At 42.4% G+C, this 26,681-nt stretch overlaps 1 protein-coding gene across 8 annotated transcripts in view; it reads left to right on the top strand.

Moving 5' to 3' along the window:
- The window catches only part of LOC132891943 (bromodomain adjacent to zinc finger domain protein 2B), a 107,518-nt gene extending 90,783 nt beyond the window's left edge, over nt 1-16,735 (top strand). For 5 of the 8 annotated variants that reach the window (XM_060930097.1, XM_060930100.1, XM_060930099.1 and 2 more), the window contains 15 exons: nt 4,274-4,497; nt 4,591-4,665; nt 4,779-5,010; nt 5,179-5,241; nt 5,372-5,516; nt 6,587-7,242; nt 7,442-7,664; nt 9,666-9,821; nt 10,316-10,476; nt 10,560-10,828; nt 11,987-12,122; nt 12,319-12,465; nt 12,745-13,034; nt 13,268-13,411; nt 15,941-16,735. In XM_060930097.1, coding sequence (XP_060786080.1) covers nt 4,274-4,497; nt 4,591-4,665; nt 4,779-5,010; nt 5,179-5,241; nt 5,372-5,516; nt 6,587-7,242; nt 7,442-7,664; nt 9,666-9,821; nt 10,316-10,476; nt 10,560-10,828; nt 11,987-12,122; nt 12,319-12,465; nt 12,745-13,034; nt 13,268-13,411; nt 15,941-16,097 — 3,078 coding nt within the window. In that variant the 3' untranslated portion in view covers nt 16,098-16,735. Of the gene's footprint in view, nt 1-4,273; nt 4,498-4,590; nt 4,666-4,778; nt 5,011-5,178; nt 5,242-5,371; nt 5,517-6,586; nt 7,243-7,441; nt 7,665-9,665; nt 9,822-10,315; nt 10,477-10,559; nt 10,829-11,986; nt 12,123-12,318; nt 12,466-12,744; nt 13,035-13,267; nt 13,412-13,979; nt 15,519-15,940 lie in introns of those variants that run through there. The other 3 variants (XM_060930102.1, XM_060930101.1, XM_060930103.1) reach the window with 3 other exon arrangements.
- The last annotated feature ends 9,946 nt before the right edge of the window (nt 16,736-26,681 follow it).

Genomic DNA, 26,681 nt, shown 5'->3' with positions numbered 1-26,681 from the left:
TCTGTGAGGGGCAAAAGTATGTGAACCTTTGCTTTCAGTATCTGGTGTGACCCCCTTGTGCAGCAATAACTGCAACTAAACGTTTGCGGTAACTGTTGATCAGTCCTGCACACCAGCTTGGAGGAATTTTAGCCCGTTCCTCCATACAGAACAGCTTCAACTCTGGGATGTTGGTGGGTTTCCTCACATGAACTGCTCGCTTCAGGTCCTTCCACAACATTTCCATTGGATTAAGGTCAGGAGTTTGACTTGGCCATTCCAAAACATTAACTTTATTCTTCTTTAACCATTCTTTGGTAGAACGACTTGTGTGCTTAGGGTTGTTGTCTTGCTGCATGACCCACCTTCTTTTGAGATTCAGTTCATGGACAGATGTCCTGACATTTTCCTTTAGAATTCGCTGGTATAATTCAGAATTCATTGTTCCATCAGTGATGGCAAGCCGTCCTGGCCCAGATGCAGCAAAACAGGCCCAAACCATGATACTACCACCACCATGTTTCACAGATGGGATAAGGTTCTTATGCTGGAATGCAGTGTTTTCCTTTTCTCCAAACATAACGCTACTCATTTAAACCAAAAAGTTCTATTTTGGTCTCATCCATCCACAAAACATTTTTCCAATAGCCTTCTGGCTTGTCCACGTGATCTTTAGCAAACTGCAGACAAGCAGGAATTTTCTTTTTGGAGAGCAGTGGCTTTCTCCTTGCACACCATTGTTCTGCCATGCACACCATTGTTGTTCAGTGTTCTCCTGATGGTGGACTCATTAACATTAGTCAATGTGAGAGAGGCCTTCAGTTACTTAGAAGTTACCCTGGGGTCCTTTGTGACCTCACCGACTATTACACGCCTTGCTCTTGGAGTGATCTTTGTTGGTCGACCACTCCTGGGGAGGGTAACAATGGTCTTGAATTTCCTCCATTTGTACACAATCTGTCTGACTGTGGATTGGTGGAGTCCAAACCCTTTAGAGATGGTTTTGTAACCTTTTCCAGCCTGATGAGCATCAACAACGCTTTTTCTGAGGTCCTCAGAAATCTCCTTTGTTTGTGCCATGATACACTTCCACAAACATGTGTTGTGAAGATCAGACTTTGATAGATCCCTGTTCTTTAAATAAAACAGGGTGCCCACTCACACCTGATTGTCATCCCATTGATTGAAAACACCTGACTCTAATTAACCTTCAAATTAACTGCTAATCCTAGAGGTTCACATACTTTTGCCACTCACAGATATGTAGTATTGGATCATTTTCCTCAATAAATAAATGGCCAAGTATATATATTTTTTTCAAATTTGTTTAACTGGGTTCTCTTTATCTACTTTTAGGACTTGTGTGAAAATCTGCTATGCAGAAATAAAATTCTAAAGGGTTCACAAACTTTCAAGTACCACTGTATAAGAAAGTGAGCTCTGGGAAGCTAAGGGCAATGTCAATTATTATAGGTCCAAGCCATATGTGGTTAGATCGGACACATCAGATGTCAGATTAGGAGCCATACTGCTGCAGCAACATGATGACATGAGGGGAGATGATATGATATTCAACCGTCAAGAGGATATGTCTGGGATTATTTGGGGGATTGGTAACTTGATCAAATATCTCTATGGTACATATAATACCTTACAGAGAGACCTCCTGGTCTACCTCAAATTCCTTAATTACCAAATAATGAATTGGAACTATATCATTGCTCAACTTCAGCATCAAATTGCAAGCAATCACGAAGACCGATAATGTCAGGAACAGATAATTTGAGAAAATGCCTATAGATGACTTGCAACCACGTGATCAAAACGTGCTACGTCATGAGCATCCGCCATGATGGTGGATATACAAAGCAACTAGGACAGCAGCTGCTGTAAGTGTGTCTGTAAACAATGCTGAATTTTCTTAGTATTGCCATGATTTGAACGGTCAAGCGAAGATTTGATACAAAGAGAAGATAGATATATGTGGTTTTGACCCATATTATTTAAAAAAGTCAGACTTTTCTGAAGATAAGACGCTTCTACCAACCATTGAGGACCCAGATATCTGGTTTGGCTGCTGAAGAATCAAGTCCAACCTTGGATGAAACATAGCCTATTTTCTGAGTGAGTGCCCAGTCTGGATTGTTTCTATCGTATAATTTTGCTGGCGCTCCTAGAAGTGAAATGGTAATACTCGTGGTAAAATTATAACAATGACCGAGTGAACCAAGACAAGAGAACGCTCATTTTATAGCAAAATTCTAGCAACACGAAACAAAAGTCTTCCATGATATTATCGAGAAAGCTTTTTAATCTCACCTGAGATAAAATGATTACTGCAAACATGAGCTGTTTTGGTTTTAGCCTCTGTTAGCTCAGCCCTGCCGATGTTGTTCAGCCATGCTCGTCTCCTCTCCGTACTAAGCCTCAGTTTCCTTGCCCTCTTTCCGAATCATGGACGCAATTCTAAAAAATCAGAACATGCCACGGCCACGAGTACTGTTGTGACCACAACCATGTACAGCACAAAGATATGGCAGAGCTAAAAGAATGCTTAAAGAAGTGGAAAAACAAAGAGAGTTGCGCAAGCGTGACTGTTTTGTATGGAATGTCGCTTGATCCCGCATTTGTATATCCACCAACATGGCCGACATCCGGGTTTCTATTTTGCTTTGACATCTTTGACTTGAGTCCAAAGACATGCAGGTTAGGTTAACTGGTGACTCTAAATTGAGCGTAGGTGTGAATGTGAGTGTGAATGGTTGTCTGTGTCTATGTGTCAGCCCTGTGATGACCTGGCGACTTGTCCAGGGTGTACCCCGCCTTTCGCCCGTAGTCAGCTGGGATAGGCTCCAGCTTGCCTGCGACCCTGTAGAAGGATAAAGCGGCTAGAGATAATGAGATGAGATGAGATCTTTGACTTGCAAGTGACAAGGGATGTTATGGATACTACCATGGTATCAGCCAAACTGCAGTTATTTAGAGACTTTCTAACACATGGTCGTGTTTATATTTTCAGTGTCTTTTATAATTTATTTACATCAGTTTAATCTTTTGTTTTGCTGCATCATAGTGTGCTTTAGTATGCATCATAAGACACTATTCCCCAATATGAACCCTGACGAGAACAATTTTGGATCTTTCTGGAAATACATGTTATTTACCAGCTGGGAGGTCCATATCGTGAAATACCGTGACCGAGGTCTTGAAAGTACTGAGCGAGGCCCTCTGGGCCGAGGTCAGTATTCAAGGCCGAGGTCACGGTATTTCACCATACGGACCGACCTTAAGCTGGTAAATAATTTTATTTTTTTCTTTACCAAATTCTAACAGAAAATGAGAGCGTCTGAAAGGGAAAACCGAGCCGAGCCACCATTTTGAATCCTCATTCATGGTTATAATGCAAATTGCTTCCTTCTCGGTACACAAGTGCACTTCCATGGCAGGAAAAAAAAACTACGTTTTGCCACCTATGTAGTCCCCTATTTATACAAAATTGAGTCATTCAGGATTCAGCCATGTTTTTGCCTGGCATTAGCAACAGTTACAGGGTTTTTTTTTAACATTTTTTTTTCTTTACCAAATTCTAACAGAAAACGAGAGCGCCCGAAAGGGAAAACCGAGCCGAGCCGCCATTTTGAATCCTCATTCACTGCTGTAATGCAAGTTGCTTCCTCCTCGGTATACAAGTGCACTTCCATGGCAGGAAAAAAAACTACATTTTGCTGCCTATGTAGTCCCCTATTTATACAAATAGGAGTCATTCAGGATTCAGCCATGTTTTTGCTCGGTGTTGGCAGCAGTTAGAGGTTTTTAACTTTCTCCTGAAATGTTTTCTTTTATTTCTTCTTCCTCAGGGTAGTAAAACTCGCTTTCGCTGTGAAGACTGTCGTTATCACTATCCATGCTGTAAAATTAATGCTATTCTTCTGAGAAATGCTGGCAAAAATTTATAAGATTTTTGATAAAAATCTTACAAGTCTTATTTAAAAAAAAAAAAGATAAATGTTGATAAAAATTGCCACTATGTTTGTTGTTGTGAATGAGCGAGTCGCCAGAGGTCCGTATCTGGGGTCCATAACTGGGGTCCGTATCGTAGGATACGGACCTGCTCACCAGCCAATCAGAGCGCAGGATTTGATGGAAACTGGACCGTGAAAAAAAAAAAAATACTGAAGAATTCTTACACATGCTTCCAAGCTTTCATAAACTGCACTGAAAATATATTTTAGCGCTTGTCACATTACTCTGTATGCTTTAATCACATCATTATTTCACGAATGTCATATGGTAGGCTAAAACGGCTCTTGATGAGCACGTTTCCAGTGTGGAGATAAACCAGGAGAACATGTCCGAGATTTTGCAGATCTACATGGCCGCTCACTGCAGTCAGACGGAGCTCTCACCACTGGTAGAGAGTTTAAAGACCAAAGGCTTTCAGGCCCACACCCCCACTCAGAAAGCCTCCATGATGGCTTTCTTGGTCAACGAGCTGGCCAGCAGCAAGAATGTGGTTATGTAAGCCATTAAACATCTCACACACACATACCAGTAAAATAAAAATATATCAGTGTAATAATTCATTTGATTTTTTTTTCTTCTGGTTGGTAGGGAAATTGACAAAAGTTTTGACCATATGACAAACCTACGGAGAGAAAAATGTGTCATTGAGAGTAGCCTTCGCAAGTAAGTAGTACACAGGAATGATCTCGTTTTGATTAACTAAAGATATAGATTCAGTGTAAGATGACTGTCAGCTCATATTATGTAAGTCATTAAGATAAAATTTATATGTGTAGACTGAGAAGCATCTATGCTCAGCGGATTGGGAAGCGTGAGATCAGTGTAGGAGGTGAAGAGAGCCAGGCTTTGGGACCATCTACCACTGGTCATAAACGTAAGAGAAAGATTGGCGGCATCGAGGAAGATGATGACGAGGATGATGACAGTAATGATCAAGTAGAGGAGGATGAGGATGAAGAGGAAAACGGAGGGAAGAAACACAAGAAAACGGAGACATGTGAGGAAGAGGTATGTAGGAGAATATTAGGCAAGTGGCTCTGAAAACGAATGGAGAGTCAAAAAACTGGCATCATAAAGATTTCTTCACAAAAATGTATGTAATCATTGGCTTGTTGTAAACATTCGACTGCAGTCTGTTTCATATGAATAGTTGTGTTTTGTTGTTGTTGTTTAAAGGACGATGAGGATCAAACAGCCAGTGTGGAAGAGCTAGAGAAAGAGCTAGAGAAACTAGCCAAGGTAAATGCATATAAACAAATAAAAACATTTTTATTGCTGTTGTGATCGTTAACATTATGAGTGGGATTCATTTGCGGTGATGCTAAATGATAGATTGCATAATTTTAATGGCAACGCTTGTCCTTTGCAGCAACAGCTTCTGATCCGCCGTAAACTGTTTGAGTCCTCAAACTCCTTGCATTCAACAATGCTAGGGCAGGATCGCTATAAGAGACGCTACTGGGCTCTTCCTCAGTGCGGAGGGGTGTTTGTTGAGGGTACAGTGAGTAGAGAAGGTAAGAATAACATAACTTTTATTCTGAATGTCACTTCGTCGTTGGAAATTTAAAATATAAAGATATCTTATTCAACACTAACACTCTAGTATAATATAGTAATCTAATATACCGTGCACTAAGAGGCTCCGGTTGAAATTATGGATTCTCTGAGGTGGTTGGTATACAGTAGTACTATTTTTCTGAGGGGCACAGTCCCAAATATTTACCGGTGGCTCTCAGTGTGTGGTATATTTGATTGATATCCCTAATCAAGGGGCGGCACGGTGGTGTAGTGGTTAGCGCTGTCGCCTCACAGCAAGAAGGTCCGGGTTCGAGCCCCGTGGCCGGCGAGGGCCTTTCTGTGCGGAGTTTGCATGTTCTCCCCGTGTCCGCGTGGGTTTCCTCCGGGTGCTCCGGTTTCCCCCACAGTCCAAAGACATGCAGGTTAGGTTAACTGGTGACTCTAAATTGACCGTAGGTGTGAATGTGAGTGTGAATGGTTGTCTGTGTCTATGTGTCAGCCCTGTGATGACCTGGCGACTTGTCCAGGGTGTACCCCGCCTTTCGCCCGTAGTCAGCTGGGATAGGCTCCAGCTTGCCTGCGACCCTGTAGAACAGGATAAAGCGGCTAGAGATAATGAGATGAGATCCCTAATCAAAAAATTCCAAACTAAAAGGGTTAACTGGAAAGAAAAAAAAAATTAAAGGTCAAAGTCACCGTCTTCGTCCCTCTCCACCATGTGAGCCTTGCTAGGCATGATCATGATGCATAGATCTACACACAAAAAATGCTCATGGAGCCACAGCTGTGATTCGAGTCGGCTGTATAGGTTGAAATTGTGACATCAGTTCATGGTATATCCAGGATATACCATGACTGACTCACACCATATCCCTTTTTTTTCATGTCACAAGATATATTGCTTAATCAATGAATGGTGGAACTATTTTGTCACATGAGCCATCCTTGGCAATCCCTACACAGGAATTTTTTTGATGAGGGATAGAACACTAACTATTGTAGATCTATATGTATGAAGTGATACGACAACTGGGGTTTTGTCTTTGTTTTTGTTTTTTTTGTCCAGATCCACAAGGAGTTCAGCATGAGTCTGAGAGGTCACAGAGTGTTCAGTGCATTTCAGTGAAAGAGGAACCCACAGAGGTACCAGCTGAGAAACCTTGTGACGACCCACAGGCCAAGCATGAAAATTCCTGTCTGGATCCACAGCAGGAGAATGGCTCTTTCAATCTGTTCCTGCAGAAGCCAAGTTCTTTTTCCAAACTCAGCGAACTGCTCGAGGTCGCAAAGAAATCCAGGAGTGATCCTCAAGACGTCATTTCCACTGTTCCCCAATTGCCTACAAACACTTCAATGATGTTACCCAGCAGCCTCTCTACTAACTTAAATCAGGAAATTAAATCTGAGGTCAGCACTTTTCTAAGTCCTGTCCATGTTGGCAACCAGCAACATGAGCTACCAGTAAATAGTGACCAACTCTCTAGTACTCTGGCAGAGAAACCTGCTCACTGGTTCAGCCTGCTGCCACGTTCACCATGTGATGAGTTCTCTTTGACATCCAGTTCTACAAGTCCATCATCCTGCAGCGCCAAAGCCTCTTCAGTTGCCACCAGCAACAACATGACCCAGTCTACCTCCACGATCTCCTCCGGCAACATCGCACCTTCTGTCAGCCCTTCTGCTACTGCACCAATCAATAACTTTTTAAAAGAAGGACTTCAAGTATGTGTGCTGTTTATTCTGCATTCACACAAGCAAATGACAAGGCAAATGATCACCACCATTAAAAGTGATGTCTTTTTTTATAGATACGTAATACAATTTAGTTGCTTTTTTTTCCCTGAAATGTGGCATCATGGAATTGTGGGTTAGAAAACTGTGAATGCGCCATTTTAAAAAGTGTGTTCCTTTTTATTTGTAGATGAAGCACATGATGGACCTGCCATTTCCTCCCAGGCAACCTGAAGTTATCAGTCCAAATATGACCAACGACATGCCCATGTCCCCAAGACAAGGGGGCCCCCTCCTGAACCCTAGTGTGGCCACCAGTAAGAGCGAGTCCCCAGTACCATCCGGCGAGAAATCCCCTGCTCTAGAAATGGCTAGAAGTCACGACCTCCCCTCCCCACAGCCTATTCCACAAGGTAGGAGAGCACCAGTGACTACTACATTCATATATGCCTGTGAAAGCTCAAGATGTTGCTTCTGTGCTTTTGAAGGCTAGCTTGCATGTACCGTATGTGCCATAGGTCAGTGTTTCTCAACCACTGGGCCGTGGCCCGTCATCTAGTGGGCCGCAAATTTTTTTCAAGTTTGAAGCCAAATAGTTCAGGATGTCGTAGTATCCCAAATCCTGTAGCTGGTTTGACGTACACCTTTCAAGTAGAATAAATAAATTTGTGGGTAAATTAAGAAGAACAAGTCTTTTATTATTGTCGTGTTCCTCCTTTGCGTTCAACCTCCTCGCGCACGTGTACACACACACACACACACACAGCGTGCATGCACAGTGGGTGGAATAAATAAATGTGTTTGTGGATAAATTATATGGATCTGTGATGCCTGCTGGAAGAAAAGAGCAGGGAGGATTGAGAATCGAACAGCTGTGGTTTGTTTACGCCCGATACTAAAACTTCTAGCATCCTAGCAACCATCGCAAAGACACATACAAAGCCCAGAAATTCTTCCTTACCCAGGCAAAAATGATACAGGATTTATCTTGTGTTCTGATCCCCAGATCTTTAACCCAGCCACATATAAAAAGTTGTTTGCCTGCATGCTCTTCCAGGTTTTCATCTGTTTGTCCATGTATAACAATGTCTGCAGCACCAGGTAGTTTGAGATGTCCGGGAACTCAATGGATGGATAATTTTCCAGCTCATAATGAATGATTAGCTTTATTTAAACATGATAAGTTGATCAGCAGAGCTGGTGGGGTCGTGCATGTACAGATACAAATAATTACAAATACACTACCGTTCAAAAGTTTGGGGTCACCCAGACAATTTTGTGTTTTCCATGAAAAGTCACACTTTTATTTACCACCATAAGTTGTAAAATGAATAGAAAATATAGTCAAAACATTTTTCTGGCCATTTTGAGCATTTAATCGACCCCACAAATGTGATGCTCCAGAAACTCAATCTGCTCAAAGGAAGGTCAGTTTTATAGCTTCTCTAAAGAGCTCAACTGTTTTCAGCTGTGCTAACATGATTGTACAAGGGTTTTCTAATCATCCATTAGCCTTCTGAAGCAATGAGCAAACACATTGTACCATTAGAACACTGGAGTGAGAGTTGCTGGAAATGGGCCTCTATACACCTATGGAGATATTGCACCAAAAACCAGACATTTGCAGCTAGAATAGTCATTTACCACATTAGCAATGTATAGAGTGGATTTCTGATTAGTTTAAAGTGATCTTCATTGAAAAGAACAGTGCTTTTCTTTCAAAAATAAGGACATTTCAAAGTGACCCCAAACTTTTGAACGGTAGTGTATAAAAGACTAAAAATATACACAATCTTTAAAAAAAAAAACCTTATCTGTTAATTATCTTCACATTAGGTTATTAGTATGCATAACTATTGTCTTTGTATTTAGTTATAGCTACAATAGGATCAAAATTTTTTTCTACTAATGTCAAATTTAGCTGGTAAATTTTTCTTTCATTGGAAAAATCCTTCTTTGTTAACATGTAAGGATCTAATCCCACTGAGTGGTTTCTAAATCCACTTCTTTTGAGTGTACTTCTTGGTTTGAATAACTTCTATACACAATCATGGCAATAAGTTATTGTGTTAATGGACCAGACTCCACTTTTGGATCATTAATCCCTTTTAACTGAGAATGCCCTGCACGTATGGTTTGGCTTCTGGCACATCCATACAGTTTTAAATACAATACCTACAATTAAAAACAGTTTGTTTTTATTGCATTTAAGTAATTCCTGGGCTCCCATCTGTAACAGGGAGTGATGTTGCATCCCATTAATACACTTTTTACATTAGATTATTAGATTCTAATAGAACAGATGAGCCAAAATAATTGGTGATCTTTTTTTTTAATGGGCCCTGACTTGTTACAAGTATGAATAGGTGGGCTTCGAAGCAGAAAAGGTTGAGAACCCCTGCCATATGTTGTAGGGATGCTCACCGGGTGGTGGAAGGTGTCCAGCTCTGAGGAGTTAAGGAGTATTGTGAGTGCCTGTCACCCTCGTGGGATCAGGGAGAGAGTCCTACAGAAACAACTCCAGAAACACATGGAGTACCTCACTCAAGTCTGTGCCAAGAACAAAGACGGTAAATCCTATATTTCACTGGATATTTAAAGATGCACATTGTGTTTAAAAGCATTTCTAGAGCTGTAATAATAATATTTTCATAATTTTAAAAACACCTAAAACTGTCATTTGCTGCATTGCCATGCGATGGATCTGACTAGTTTGATTACTCTGTTTAAATTTTTTTTCTGACCTTGAAATTAGTTCAAATTATTTTTGCCCTTTTTTTGTTGGACAGCAACCCAGCAGCTGTATATAGCTTCGACAGAAGGTGTGTGTGTGTGTGTGTGGTTGGGTGGGATTGGAGCGTTTGTCATGTTTTCCTGCCAACTGCAGTTTCTTACAAACTGCTCCGTTAATTAATCTGCTAACTAAACAATTTATAGCTGAATGAATCATTGAGTTTCCAGCTCCATGAAACAGCATATGTTTATATAAACACACACACAAAACACTGTACTGATTTTGGGTGATTTGTAAACTAATCGGTGTTTCATCTATGTACCTGTACAGCTGCTGTGATTGATGTGTGTGAGCTGGAGCAGAGCCAGGTGTGTGAGGAGACGGTCCAGAGATGGTGTGTTGAGGAGCACGCCATGGATATGGATACTGCTGTGCTGCAACAGGTGGAAGAATTGGAGCGCAGAGTCATTTCTGCCAGCCTACAAGTCAAAGTAAGTGTCTTTTTGCTGCTTCTACCAATTCTTCAAAAAGACTTGGGAGCATAGGTACATTTTCCTGTTTTTCTGTTGATCAGGGCTGGATGCCCACAGAGCCACAGTCTGAGAGGAAAGACCTACGCTATTATGAGCACAAGGCTGTGGGCAAGAATGAAAACACAGACATTGTGCGACGGGCTGATAACCCACTGGATATAGCAGTAGCGCACCTGTTTGAGCTGGAGCATAACATTGAGAGAAAGTACCTGAAGAGTCCCCTAAACGCCACCATCCAGATCACTCTGGATAACCAGAGTATAGTTAGCATGCTGGCTCCTGCAACAACCACTAGTGCGGAGTATGATGGGTAGGTCATCCAGCATTTTAGTTTCCTCCATGATGTTACTTCTTTGGCTTGTAGTTGGTCTGTTAACGACTTGTATGTTACATTTGCTTATATCACACTAGTATATTGGTACGGTACATTGGTATAACTTGGTTGATCACAACCATCAATAGCTTGCTATATATGGGCTCTCTGCACTTTGTGGACCAGAATTTTGACAGAGAAACAACAATTTTGGACATTTTAGCAACAATGAGGTATTCAGAGCAAGATGTAGTCATTGGAATTAAAAAATAAAGTTGTGGTTCATGGCATCCTGCCCTCAGAAGAGCATCATACAAATACAGTGGGTGACCTTAGTATTATAAGGTTTATTTGGGTTAAAATGAATGGGAGATTTATCATACAATGGTCATGCATGGCCTATGATTGGTCTTCGGATAGTCATATCGCCATTTCCTGTTAAGAGATCAAAAACTACTAGGCATTTGGCTAAACTTTCAAGACGTGGCTCAATTCAATTTTCCAATTGCCTTATAATATTATAATGAGATAGTAGTTAGAAAATGTTGCATCTCTAAATTTTATATGTCTGTGGTGGCATTTTAGGTAGTAAGCCAGTCTGTCATGTTTGGCAAAACTTAAAAGAACTCTCATTCCGTAAACAGAAATGAACATGCTGCCTCTGATAGGCGTTTCGGATTTGTCCAAAAGTTCTGAGCCAGTCAGAGCTTTTTATCTACCCATCAAAATGAGACATCAACACCGTGCCTATTTAGGCAGCCTCCTTCTGAATGGAAGGCAGGGGTTGTGATGTGTCAAAGATATATCATTATATCCATCCATTATCCGTAGCCGCTTATCCAAGCTGGAGCCTATCCCAGCTGACTATGGGCGAGAGGCGGGGTACACCCTGGACAAGTCGCCAGGTCATTGCAGGGCTGACACATAGAGACACGCAACCATTCACACTCACATTCACACCTACGGTCAATTTAGAGCCACCAATTAACTTAACCTGCTTGTCATGTGTAACTAAAAATGCTGTTTTGCCTTAGTAGAGGCACACATCATTTCCTTTTGGGAGCTTTTTTATGGGTAATGCAGTTTGCATTGAGCATGGGTGTGGATGTTCTGTCTGCCCAGTGAGTGTTGCAAATATTTGCTTTTATCATACAGAGAAGGAGAAAACTTGGCCCCAGGGATAGAGCTGTGGAGGAAAGCACTGCGTGAAGTGCGTAGTGCTGCCCAGCTTTCACTCTGCCTACAGCAGTTACAGTGTTCTATCGCATGGGAGAGATCCATCATGAAAGTGGTAAGCAAGATACATATACACTGGAACAGTCCACAGTAGTTATGAATAAATAATATATTAATTGGCAATTCCTCCTATCTAAAGAATAGATGAGAGCAATTATGGCAGTTATAATGAGGATTTATGAAAGGCAGGAGGAGCTGTGCTTTGTTCCCTGATAATGCTGAGTGTCCGTGCTGTGTTGTGTTGCTGTCAGTACTGTCAGTTATGCCAGAAGGGGGACAAGGAAGAGTTGTTGCTCTTGTGTGATGGCTGTGATAAAGGATGCCACACATACTGCCATAATCCTCAAATTACTACCATCCCTGAAGGAGATTGGTTCTGCCCTACCTGCACAGCCAAGGTTAGGGAAGCTGTCTGTTGGGTTAATATCACAAAATAAATATATGTACAATAAAAAAAATGCAAAGATTTTGACTGCATCGTTAATGTGATGCATGATGGGATGTTCAATTTTCACACAGTTACACAAACTATTTAATGCTGAACCTCGGACTTCATGTTTTTAGCAACGTGGTGTTCTTTCCAAAAGATAGCTCTGCACCTTGCGGTGATTGTTTTGTTGTTTTCATTTTAATATAATCCTCTCTCTCTCTCTCCCTCTCTCTCTCTTTCTCTGCAGGTGAGTGACTCTCCACAGAAGAGTCAGAAGCAAGCCATTCGAAACAGTGGAGGGGGTGAAAAGCTGTCTGGAGCCAAACGCAGCAAGAAAGCGTGTATGACAGGAGAGGGCTCAGAGAATGACACACCCAGCACCAGTGCCAGCAGCACACCCAAGAAAGGAGGAAAGGAAATGAGAAAAAGAAAAATGGAGGACAGCCTGTGCAGCAACACCACTAAGCAGGAGAGCACAACACAAGTTAAAAGATCTAAAACAGCCCGAGACAGCAATAAAGACCTGGAGCTGTGCAGGTATCAGACTCTTCAGTCAAAGTGAACACATGAGTAGTATATACAGCTACTGTATACATACTAATGTGTAATCATGTCTTTGTTTATATATAGCATGTACGTGAGCAGACATTGTTTTAAATATGGTGTCTAAATCAGATTTACTTGCTTGCTTTATAATTGGGAACATTTCTAGATATCTTGGTTGGAATGTGTTTTATTTTGGTAGTCATGTGTGCATTATTACTGTGCAGATTGCTTTTGGCAGAGCTGCAAGCTCATCAGGACGCCTGGCCGTTTATGGCACCTGTCAATCCCAAATCAGTCCCTGGATACCGCAAAGTCATCAAGAAACCTATGGACTTCTCCACCATTCAGGAGAAACTGTCCACCAGCCAGTATGTATCTCTGTGCCCGACAGCTTTACTAAATGTGAAAAGTAATGTGTGTGTGTGTGGTGGCGGCCTAGGAAGAACCTTCACATAAGAGCTACAAGAAATCCATAACTGAAATGGGTTTCTCTTTTTCATACATCTCGACCACAAGTGGAGCATTTTAAAATCTGATTATCTCCACATGTGAAAAGAGAAGAAAATTTGCCAGTATCCGATTACAAACAGGATTTTTTTTTTTTTTTTAGACTTGTCCATTTCACATGGTCAGAGCTATCCAGAAAAACCCTGAGCAAATAATGACATTTCACTTTGTGAGGAAATTGCACAAGATTTTAGATGTATTTAGGCTGTTTTGTTGGTCTTGGGTCTTTATCAAACATTACGCTACATTATGGGCATTTAACAGACGCTCTTATATAGCGCGACGTACAACGTATCCAGAGAATGTTGTCCACAGAGCAGCCTGGGGAGCAGTTGGGGGTTAGGTGCCTTGCTCAAGGGCACTTCAGCCATTCTTGCTGGTCCAGGGAATCAAACCTTTGGTCCCAAAGCTGCTTCTCTACCCATTTAGGCCATGGCTTCCCCCAACATGATCTTTTCAGGACATGTCATCATTTTGGTGAAGTATATTTATGATTTCTTGATGCTGATGTGCCAAGTTAGGTACAGTGTCTTGCAAAGGTATTCAACTCCCTTGGCATTTTGTCGCATTACAAGCGAAAATTAAAATGGATTTTTGGGGGGTTAGCACCATTTGATTTACACAGCATGCCTACCACTTTAAAGGTGCAAATTGTTGCTTTATTGTGACACAAACAATAATTAAGATGAAAAAGCAGAAATCTGGAGTGTGCATAGGTATTCAGCCCCTTTCGTATGAAACCCCTAAATAAGAGCTGGTCCAACTCATTCACTTCATTAGTCACATAATTAGTTGATTTAGGATCCACCTGTGCGCAATCAAAGTGTCACATGATCTCTATAAATTAACCTGTTCTGGAAGGACCCTGACTCTGCAACACTACTAAGCAAGCAACATGAAAACCAAGGAGCCTCCAAACAGGTCAGAGACAAAGTTGTGGAGAAGTGTATAGATCAGGGTTAGGTTATTAAAAAAAAAATCCCAAACTTTGAATATCCCAGGGAGCACCATTAAATCCATTATAGTAAAATGGAAAGAATATAGCACCACTACAAACCTGACAAGAGAAGGCCACCCACCAAAACTCACAGACCGGGCAAGGAGGGCATTAATCAGAGATGCAACAAAGACACCAAAGATAACACTGAAGGAGCTGCAAAGATCCACAGCAGAGATGGGAGTATCTGTCCATAGGACCACTTTAAGCCGTACACTCCACAGAGTGGGGCTTTATAGAAGCGTGGCCAGAAAAAAAGTCATTGCTTAAGAAAACACATTTGGAGTTTGCCCAACAGCATGTGACAGACTTCCCAAACACATGGAAGATGATTCTCTGGTCAAATGAGACTAAAATGAATCTTTTTGGCCATCATGGGAAATGCCATGTGTGGCGCAAACCCAACACCCTAAGAACACTATTCTTACAGTGAAGCATGGTGGTGGCAGCATCATGCTGTGGGGATATTTTTCATCTGCCGGGACAGGAAAGCTAGTCAGGACTGAAGGAAAGATAGATGGCACTAAATACAGGGCAATTCTGGAGGAAAACCTGTTTGAGTCGGCCAAAGGTTTGAGACTGGGACGAAGGTTCGCGTTCCAGCAGGACAATGACCCTAAACATACTGCTAAAGCTACACTGGAGTGGTTTAAAGAGAAACATTTTAAATGTCTTGGACTGGCCAAGTTAAAAGCCCAGACCTCAATCCAATTGAGAATCTGTGGCATCACTTGAAGATTGCTGTACACCAACGCAACCCATCTAACTTGAAAGAGTTGGAGCGGTTTTGCCTTGAGGAATGGGCAAAAATCCCAGTGGCTAGATGTGCTAAGCTAATAGAGACATACGCCAAGAGACTTGCAGGTGTAATTGCAGCAAAAAGTGGCTCTATAAAGTATTGACTTGGGGGGGTGAATGCCTATGCACACTCCAGATTTTTTTTCCCATCTTAATTATTGTTTGTGTCACAGTAAAACAGCATATTTTCACTTTTAAACTGTAGGCAGGTTGTGTAAATCAAATGGTGTTAACCCCCCCAAAAATCAATTTACTTCCAGCTTATAATGCGACAAAACAGGACAAACACCAAGGGGATGAATACTTTTGTAAGACACTGTAGAAATTTTGGTGAAAACCAGATTTTTGCCTTTATTTTTGGCTGTTTGATAGATTTCAGGAACCGTAACATCCAGTGGGTTTTTTTTTTCCAGACTCCCACTTGTATATAAGTTTTTAAGGATGTATTGTCTTCAGCAGCTGTGATTTCACTTACTGGTATTTTTTCTTGCTTTTTCCTAAAATAAGTTTGGTAGGGAAGTTGTACACTGGGTCTGTTCTTGGAAGTTCTAAAAGTGATCCCTTTTAATTAGGTATGTGTGTTTTTTGTTTTCAGATACCTGAATCTGGAGACCTTTATCATTGATGTTAACTTAGTTTTTGAGAACTGTGAAAAGTTTAATGAGGATGATTCTGACATTGGACGGGCGGGACACAGCATGAGGAGATTTTTTCAGCGGAGATGGACTGAGGTCTTGAAACAAATAAACTAAATGTGGCTGAAAAGCCTCAGAAAAATACAGTTGACTACTGCTGCTTTAAATTTGTCATCAAGCAAGCCCTCATCTTTGAATTTATCCTTTACACCATCACTTCACTGGTTTTTCATCATAAGCCATAAGTACAAGTAGTTCATCAAGCACTCATGGTGGGTATGGTGTGGCATGATAACGTTAATCCAGAATGTTTCAGGTAAGATTGGGTGTCTGTTCAAGTGCAATACGAATTCTGTTTCTTTACAGAACTCATCACTTACAGCTGGGACTGACAAAAGAGCTTTCCATTCTGTAAAAATGTACTTGACGTTTTTCTTCAGCTTTTTTTCTACATATATAACTTTACTATTATGGTGAATGTATTTTATTTATTTTTTATTTATAATTAATTTGGTATTCTTTTTCTATGAAAAGGAAGAACATTTTAAAAATGCATTAAAGCATTTTTTACTGAAATACAAATATATTAAAAGAAATGTTTACACTGTTAGGTGCTTTAATGCTACCAGGAAACATGACACAGTATTGCTGTAAAACTGAATTAGCAAAAAATGTTTTGACCATTTGAAGAACAAAGTGTGTGTGTACAGTGTCTACATGTCTAACAAATATGTACGTGTGCAATTTTACAAACATATTCTTTGCCATTTTTTTCTGTTGTCTTTAAGTAGAATAAATTTAAAATCTTAAGTTAATGAAGAAAATAAAGAAAGAGAAGAGAACATACTGGGACTAAATCAAAATGCCAAAATACACAAAAGTATAAATGATGTAGGAAGAGTTGAAAATTAGCATAGTGCATAGCGATGAGGCATAGTATTGAGCTGTAGGCTTGTAAAGTTTGGTTGAAGCATAGGGTTGTTGTTTAGGCAGGGAGAATAGAGTGAAAGTGTAGCATTAAGGCACATCATAACATTTCATATGTAGACGTGGTTTGAAGCATAGCAATGAACTCAGTTCAAATATGAGTTTTATATTTTGTTCAAGTTGGTGCTTAATGTTGATACATGAGATGTAGCACTTTTAATAAAAACATTTTAACAAAGCAGCTTTAAAGGAGAACTGAAGTCTTTTTTAAACTTGCTTTATTTCTTAACATGTTATTCAATTACATTTTCGGTTTTAGTAACCTTATATCGTGACTCGTATTTGCAACTAATTGCAATTAAATGTTATACTTATCGGCCTATTCGGTTTTTAGCCATGTTGAATTTAGCTCATTTGGTCCACAGCAGGCGTCGCTTATCTGCACGATCTTCACCAGACTTGTGCGAGACTTCGAAACGTGAAGTGTCAGCCAGGTGTCAGTGCCGCCATTTTGAAAACTGTTTTCCAAATGAAATATTGCACAAAAACAAGTTTAAATGACGATTACTGCCTACTTTTTTCAAACTTTCCTGATTGCTATCAAAACAAAACTTCCGGCTTGATTTACATCAGCATTGGAAAGACGGCGCGCATGTCTTTTGACAACGTTGGCAGACGTCGGTCACTTTGATTTCCGCTGTACGTTTTACTTCCGTCCTACGATGTCTCGCATAAGTCTCAACGAATCTCGTTTACGGCCATTGCTTTGACATATGGACTGATATATTACATAGCATATTTCAAACACTCATAACTTGCTATAGCAGTGACAAAATAACTATTAAAATGCATTCCTATATTTAATAAAATGAGAAATAGAATTTTGATAATAAAAAATTGCCTTCAGTTCTCTCCTTTAAATAAATCCAGGTATAGAGACAACAGTACCATGGAAAATCTCGCTGAAAACACATTAGGAATCCTGAGGAAAAAAATATCCTCTTCTGGGCAACATTGCATAGTAGGCTTTTGATCATTTGAGTGAAAAGGCAAGAAGTACAAATGTTAGCCTGTGTGTGTTATTAGGGGTCTTGATAAGAATGTAAATCAAGTCGTGGCAGCAGTTTTTGGAAAGTACAAGTCTAGAGAATACAGGCGATTTTATTCACTGTAACAGCAATATGAGTTATAAGCATAAGTAGAGTTGGGAAGTGCATGAGTATCCAACTGAAGATGGGTAAATCAAAACTGTATATACTTCTAAGATGAACATGTAAAAGCTGATTACAGCATCAAGGCTTGTATTGTCATTGCGCAAGTGAGAACTCTGCCAGGCTTAGGGATGACTGCATAAATAAAAGGCAACACCGGAACAGCACAAGTCCCACAAAACCTATGGACTCCCTGAGACATCGGCATCCTATGGGACCATCATCAACAACCTGATTACATGAGAAAGGTAGGGTAATGGCACCAATATCAAGTTTACCACAAAAGTCTATGTCTCATAACGCCCAGATTTGCTTTTTTGTGTAGAATTAAAGCTGAGAAATGGAAATTGAGGTTTCCTCGGTATCCTAAACATACTAGGATATTTCATTGGTGAGGAACTTCTTAAAAAAATGAAAGTGTTGTTAAAGGCTGCATTCTGGACTAACTGGATGCACTTAGTTGAACATCCAGGATTACAGTTGTCCAAACAAAAGTAATGAAAGCATGATGTAGGTTTTTTTTTTTTTTATGCATCCTTTAAAGACATTCTATTCCTGCCTTGTTCCCATGATAGCTGTTGGACTGTGTCTAAGATGACGATAAAGCAGTTACAGAAGATCACTTTCAGAAGGTTAATTTCATTCATTCATCTTCAGTAAAACTGTAGGATCCAGAGCCTGTTCCTGTAACACTGGGTGCAAGTTGGGAATATACCCTGGATTTGATACTCTTGCACCATGCACACACGCCCGTGCACACACACCTAGGAAAAGTTTAGAGTAGTCTGTCCACTCTTCCACATACTTTTGGGACATGGAAGGAAGCCTGAGAACCCAGAAAAACCTACACAGACATGATAACGTGGAACTCCACACAGACAATAACTGGGATTGACACAGGGACCCTGGGCCTGTATAATTGGATAAATGAATGTTTTAAATTGATGGATAATCACTGCTACAGACTGTTGGTATGAGTGTTTCAGCGGTTGTCCGGCTCTTGGTTTTTCTCCTCTCATTATCTCTAGCCGCTTTATCCTGTTCGACAGGGTCGCAGGCAAGCTGGAGCCTATCCCAGCTGACTACGGGCGAAAGGCGGGGTACACCCTGGACAAGTCGCCAGGTCATCACAGGGCTGACACATAGACACAGACAACCATTCACACTCACATTCACACCTACGGTCAATTTAGAGTCACCAGTTAACCTAACCTGCATGTCTTTGGACCGTGGGGGAAACCACAGCACCCGGAGGAAACCCACGCGGACACGGGGAGAACATGCAAACTCCACACAGAAAGGCCCTCGCTGGCCACGGGGCTCGAACCCAGACCATCTTGCTGTGAGGTGACAGCGCTAACCACTACACCACCGTGCCTTTTGGTTTTTCTATTGTACTGAATTTTAAAAAGAAGTATAATTATTTTGAGTGTCTTCTACTCAGAGTAATGTGTTGTGAGGCAAACCTGCTCTGCCTTGGTAAAATGACAAATTCACACATCCAACTCCAGTGAACTCCTCTGACCAGTTCTACTGCCTGGACTGTATAAATTAATTTACCCCGAAACATTTACCTTCACTTTTATAGGTTCTACCTGCATTTAATCCACAAGAAAATACACAGATTTAGGAACTTATAACTTGTGCCTCTACCATGATTCACTCTGTTTCAGGGACGTACACTTCTAAAGCTAAAATCTGTTCCGCCAAGTGCCACTGTGAAGAATAATTAAACATCATTCAATACTGAATAAGGTTGAAGTCCATCATCTTGAAATATTATAGGATGTTGGGCCTAAGAAGGATTCCAGGTAAACATAATGAGAAATGTCTCTTGCTTCATCTAAAAAAATGATTTTCAAGTTGCAGGGAAAGATGAAATATTAAAAGTAAAAGCACTCATCTCATCTCATTATCTCTAGCTGCTTTATCCTGTTCTACAGGGTCGCAGGCAAGCTGGAGCCTATCCCAGCTGACTACGGGCGAAAGGCGGGGTACACCCTGGACAAGTCGCCAGGTCATCACAGGGCTGACACATAGACACAGACAACCATTCACACTCACATTCACACCTACAGTCAATTTAGAGTCACCAGTTAACCTAACCTGCATGTCTTTGGACTGTGGGGGAAACCGGAGCACCCGGAGAGAACATGCAAACTCCGCACAGAAAGGCCCTCGCCGGCCACGGGGCTCGAACCCGGACCTTCTTGCTGTGAGGCGACAGCGCTAACCACTACACCACCGTGCCGTCCAGTAAAAGCACTGATTTAAAAAAAAAAAAAGTTTTGGGAGCTGAATCACTGTGGATCTCTCGGGAAATGGATTAGTGGGGAAAAGGACCTGCACGATCAGTACACACCAAGCATAGAGCCAAAACAAGGGATTACCGTGCATCACTTAATCTCAGTGAGTGGAGTTAAAGCATATCAATGAGGTTTAGCAGTGAATTTTGTCACGTGGTTAGAACACAGGGTTGGAGTTGAAGTGTTGGACTGAAGTGGGATTGATTTATTTAATTTGTCATTAAATCATGGGATTAAAGTGTAGTTTTGGACCATAACATTGGAGTTTAGTATTGAATCCTATCATGTCATGTTGAAGGGTCACAAATGGGAAACGTAGAACTGAAGCCTCATATTTACATGTAGGCATAAGATGAAGCCTTAAAGCTTGTGGATTTTTTTTTCATACTAAAATCTTGGTTCGGGGCGGCACGGTGGTGTAGTGGTTAGCGCTGTCGCCTCACAGCAAGAAGGGCCTGGGTTCGAGCCCCGGGGCCGGTGAGGGCCTTTCTGTGTGGAGTTTGCATGTTCTCCCCGTGTCCGCGTGGGTTTCCTCCGGGTGCTCCGGTTTCCCCCACAGTCCAAAGACATGCAGGTTAGGTTAACTGGTGACTCTAAATTGACCGTAGGTGTGAGTGTGAATGGTTGTCTGTGTCTATGTGTCAGCCCTGTGATGACCTGGCGACTTGTCCAGGGTGTACCCCGCCTTTCGCCCATAGCTCCAGCTTGCCTGCGACCCTGAAGAAGGATAAAGCGGCTAGAGATAATGAGATGAGATGAGAAAATCTTGGTTCATTTTTTCTATTGAACATGAAAAAAGGCCCAGTTTAATTTTGGTTGACCGACTGTACCCCTCCCCTTTTCATATTATTTATATTACAAGCTATTTTCAGCAGATTGCAAAAAGTGTGGTGATTTATTCAAGACTTATCACTATGGCTCCTAAACAGTACATCCACTGCTAAATGGTGAACAATACAAGCCCTAAGGAGTTGACAAGTGTTGTAGGGGAGAGCAGGGTAATGTGAGCCATTTTTTACATTTGCTCCTCTCTAGCCAAGCTAAAATGATATATCAGTAAAATGTACACATTTCCTATTAATTCAGGATGTTTCCTAGCTATGGAAATTATCAGAATGTTTTCAGGACAAAGGGCAATGAAAATATGATTGTTTTTTAAAAAGTGGTCTTGTGTCTCACTTTACCCCAGCTCAGGGGTAAACTTAGACAGACCAGAGAAATCAAGGGGGCAAAGTGAACCAGTTGGGGGTAAGCTGATCCACTTACGTTTTCCACTTTAAGGCCCTGTCCACACGGCAACGGATTCAGGTGAATCCGATAAAATTTTTTATCGTTTCGGCCTGGCATCCACACGGCACCGGCATTTTGGGTGCCCCAAAACGATATTTTTTGAGAACGGTTTCCAGAGTGGAAAAATCTGGCAATGGCGCCGTTGCAAAGTCATCTGGATGAGTAGAACGGATTTGTTTACGATGACCTCACAATCACATGACTAGGACAAGCAGCACTCACTCATTCACGCCGGGTAGAAGAAGGGGTTTATGCGCATGCGTCCTACTTCTTCTATTGTTCTGGTGTCTCCGATGGGACCATCTTACAGCGCACGTAGAGGTGTGGGATGTGTATTGCATCGTTTTCAGCAAGCGTTGCGTTGCCATATGTACCTGATATTTTACTGATCCGTTGCCCATGTGGACGCGATGTTTTTTTTACCCGTTAAAAAAAAATCTCCTTGCCGTTGTCATGTGGATGTAGCCTAAAACTACCATAACAACACATGTTGTCTGTGAAGATTCTCAGTCATCCAGGTCATCCATGGTAAACTATGGGTGGTAAAAGAGAGCAACTGGACTTGCTTGAAGATTCTTGAAGACATTTCACCTCTCATCCGAAAGGCTTCTTCAGTTCTGTCTGACTGGTAGGGAGCATCAGGTATTTATCCTCTCATGGATGAAAAGCTCATCTAATGGCCCTTTTCCACTACCCTTTTTCAGCTCACTTCAGCTCGCTTCAGCTCACTTCAGCCCGACACGGCTCGCGTTTCGACTACCAAAAACCAGCACGACTCAGCTCGTTTCAGCCCTGCTTAGCCCCTAAAACTCGCACCGTTTTGGAGTGGGGCTGAAGCGAGCCAAACCGTGCCGAGTGAGGTTGGGGGCGTGAGCAGACACTCCCCTGTGCACTGATTGGTGAGGAGGCGTGTCCTCACATGCCCACACACGCCCCGCGAGCGCGCTGGGATCTGTAAACACCGCAAACCCGGAAGAAGAATAATTACGAATTACGAGAATTTCTGAAGCCTTATGCGCCTCGCCTCATCTATACGCTCTTGCCAGTATCTGTTGGCGTTGTCGGTGACAACAAGCCACAGCACCAAGACCAGCAACACTAACGACTCCATGTCCTCCATGTTTATTGTTTACTATTCGGGTCGTGAGACTACCGCTTAAAAGATCACTGAATCAGTGACATACAGAGCATCGTGGACGAGTTCGCGGAGCGCAAGGCTCGTCGTATGCCCTTCAAATAATGCGCGCAGTAGGCTATTGATGTTTTATTATGAGCCATGTACAGTATGTCGCCGAATGTTTTTTTGTTTCTGAGTTACATGTTCGTTTGAAGGACTTAATGTACAAAATAACATAGTTGCACCCCGTAGTGTTGAAATTGGTAAACACAGTGCATTCAGTGAGGTTTGCACCGCCCTCCTTTTATTTCTGACTCTTCCTGTCACCGTTGCAACCTCTGAGCGCTCATTCGTATGCCCTTCAAATAATGTGCGCAGTATAGGCTATTGATGTTTTATTATGAGCCATGTACAGTATCCTAATGTTTTTTGTTTCTGAGTTACATGTTCGTTTGAAGGACTTGATGTACTAAATAACATAGTTCCACCCGGTAGTGTTGAAATTGGTAAACACCGCAGTTGCGGACATTTTGTAGCCTAAAATGATGTTATGATAAGCTTTAATAAAGGGCCCGGTCATTTGCCCCGCCCCCGGCCCGGCTCTGACTTGTTCCGCCACTGTCACTGATGTCACTGTTTGCGCTGCTTAACGACATCACGTGACGTCCACCCACTTTCGCTAACTCCACCCAATGTGTCCACCCACTTCCAGCCAGCACGGTTCAGCGCGGTTGTAGTCGAAATGCAACTCCAACAGCCCCGCTCAGCTCGACTCAGCTCGACTCAGCACGGCACGGCTCAGCCGCGTTTGTAGTGGAAAAGCGGCATAAGGTGTCATTGAGTCATCCTGTTGGTGTGGGTCACTGGGGGCTGGTTGTGACCCGGCCATCACTGAACAGAGGTGGGGGTCTAAGACATCATTTATCAGCCACCTACAATGCAGTCCTTGGCACACTTCCCAGACAACTGAATGCACACCAAAACCCAGCTGTTTTCAGTGACTCACAGGAGGACAGAGAGAATCAGCATTCCATTGATCACCCTAACGGGCAATCCATTGATCATCCTAACGACTCTCAAGGCCGTTCACAACCAGCCCCCAGTGACCCACACCAACAGGATGACTCAATGACACCTTAGATGAGCGTTTCATCCATGAGAGGATAAATACCTGATGCTCCCTACCAGTCAGACAGAACTGAAGAAGCCTTTCGGATGAGAGGTGAAACGTCTTCAAGAACAACACGTTGTAACAATTAGAATCCTGACAGCTAGATTGACAACCACACATTCCAAAACTAATGTCGGACTAGTATCAGAATCATGGGGATTGGTCAATTAAGCACATTTTTTAAACACTTGAAAGTAACCCAAAGTACTAAAAAGTAAATCAAATACAACATAATATACTGTAATTCAAAATGTTTTAATTAACATTCACAGTGTGGGAGTCAGAACACAGGACCTTTAGAGCCAGCTAGTGTCTGGGGGTCAGAGCTAAGGACAATCAGAACCAGCTAGTGCACAGTCTGGGGGTCAGAACATGGACCCGTAATCAGAACCAGCTAGTACACAGTCTGGGGCTCAGAACATAGGACCATCAGAACCAGCTAGAACAGCCTGGGACTTGGGACACGGGCTAGACCCACCTGGATTAGAACATCAGCCTCATACTCTATAACAAGGCCTACTCTACATTCCAGCCCTAAAGGTTACAGGGAAAGGTGAAGAGTTGCTCTCTCCGTGTGGTTCCTCCAGGCCTATTAGGTTGAGCCAGCTTCTTCATCACATCACTTTTAGGAACGTCTGCATGTGCAGGGCTCGAAATTCGCGGTGGTCCGGTCGCCCGAGGCGACTTAATTTGTCATTTGGCGGGTAATTCCTGTCACTAGCCAGCCCGGCTGGCTAGTTGAAAATAAAAAATATATATGAAGCGAAGATTCAGACACACAGTCAACTAAAGCCGCCACATATTAAGCGCATGCCGTGTCTGTGTTAATCGATGTGTTTATCGGCAGGACGGAAAATACCGAAGAATTCCGAATCATATCGTGTATGAGTCAGGCTGTCCTTTTTTTCACTACTGCGCATGCATATAAGGCATCTCGTTGAATATCACGGTAATCACGTGTAGTATTGGACCAGGTGGGTGGAGCACAGAAGCACGGCAGGCCAGAACTGAGTTCTCAATGAACTATTTATTGCTAGCTTTTCAGCCTTTTATCACTTCCCAGCTGCGCGCGTGCACACACACGTGTTCTGGTTGGGGAGAGAGAGCTCCCTTTCTCTGCTCTCCTCTCCTTTTAAAGGGCGCAGTCACTAGGGAAGATACACAAACACAGGCTAATCCCTATCAGGTGCAATGATTCCACCACTTACCTTCCCTGACTCAGCCCTCCATTCACAGGCCACCGCTTGGCCACGCCCCCGCTGCCACATCTCATCTCATCTCATTATCTCTAGCCACTTTATCCTTCTACAGGGTCGCAGGCAAGCTGGAGCCTATCCCAGCTGACTACGGGCGAAAGGCGGGGTACACCCTGGACAAGTCACCAGGTCATCACAGGGCTGACACATAGACACAGACAACCATTCACACTCACATTCACACCTACGGTCAATTTAGAGTCACCAGTTAACCTAACCTGCATGTCTTTGGACTGTGGGGGAAACCGGAGCACCCGGAGGAAACCCACGCAGACACGGGGAGAACATGCAAACTCTGCACAGAAAGGCCCTCGCCGGCCACAGGGCTCGAACCCAGACCTTCTTGCTGTGAGGCGACAGTGCTAACCACTACACCACCGTGCCGCCTGTGTAATGTAATATTACACTAAATATCTCATCTCATCTCATCATCTCTAGCCGCTTTATCCTTCTACAGGGTCGCAGGCAAGCTGGAGCCTATCCCAGCTGACTATGGGCGAAAGGCGGGGTACACCCTGGACAAGTCGCCAGGTCATCACAGGGCTGACACATAGACACAGACAACCATTCACACTCACATTCACACCTACGGTCAATTTAGAGTCACCAGTTAACCTAACCTGCATGTCTTTGGACTGTGGGGGAAACCGGAGCACCCGGAGGAAACCCACGCGGACACGGGGAGAACATGCAAACTCCACACAGAAAGGCCCTCGCCGGCCACGGGGCTCGAACCCGGACCTTCTTGCTATGAGGTGACAGCGCTAACCACTACACCACTGTGCCGCCCTACGCTAAATATGTTTAAGACTAAACTTAACTTGTGCTTCATGGTGGGGTAAAGTGAGACAGTGTCTCACTTTACCCCACAGCATTTGTCTCACTTAACCCCACAGCCACCAGTTTAGAAAAAACAACATCTCTAACAATTCAGGCTAATCTTCAACTAGCATCAATCATATGGTTTTATATGTTGAAAGTTCATCAACATGTATGATGTTTTTCTACCTGAATCAATTTGCTTTGCCACAATAGTTGATTAAGTTCATAGCAAGAAAATTTACTTTTACATGCAAAAAACACATTTTTGTGAAAAAAAAAACAAAACATACCCCAGCACCAGCACCAACTTCACCTTCCTGGCAAGGGGGGAATGGGAGGGGCTTGAAAACATAATGGTCACATGACCACAATTGTGTTCCGTTGCCTAGATACAGGGGGTGTCTCACATTACCCTGCTGTCCCCTACCCAATGTAATGTTAATAGTGGTATGTCTCAATGCTCTTAAAATGGCTGGGTTTAGCTTAAGTTTGCTCTCCCAACCCTGATCCTGGATTTCCCCCTGTCCTGAACATTTTAGCATTTTCCCTGCTCCCAGCACAGCTTACTGAGTTGCAGTGTGTGTCTTTGGAGCAGAAAAAA

This window comes from Neoarius graeffei, chromosome 9, assembly GCF_027579695.1.
Source record: "Neoarius graeffei isolate fNeoGra1 chromosome 9, fNeoGra1.pri, whole genome shotgun sequence".
NCBI lineage: Eukaryota > Metazoa > Chordata > Actinopteri > Siluriformes > Ariidae > Neoarius > Neoarius graeffei.
Note: the sequence above shows the minus strand (reverse complement) of the source record. Positions and strands in the feature narration are given on the sequence as shown.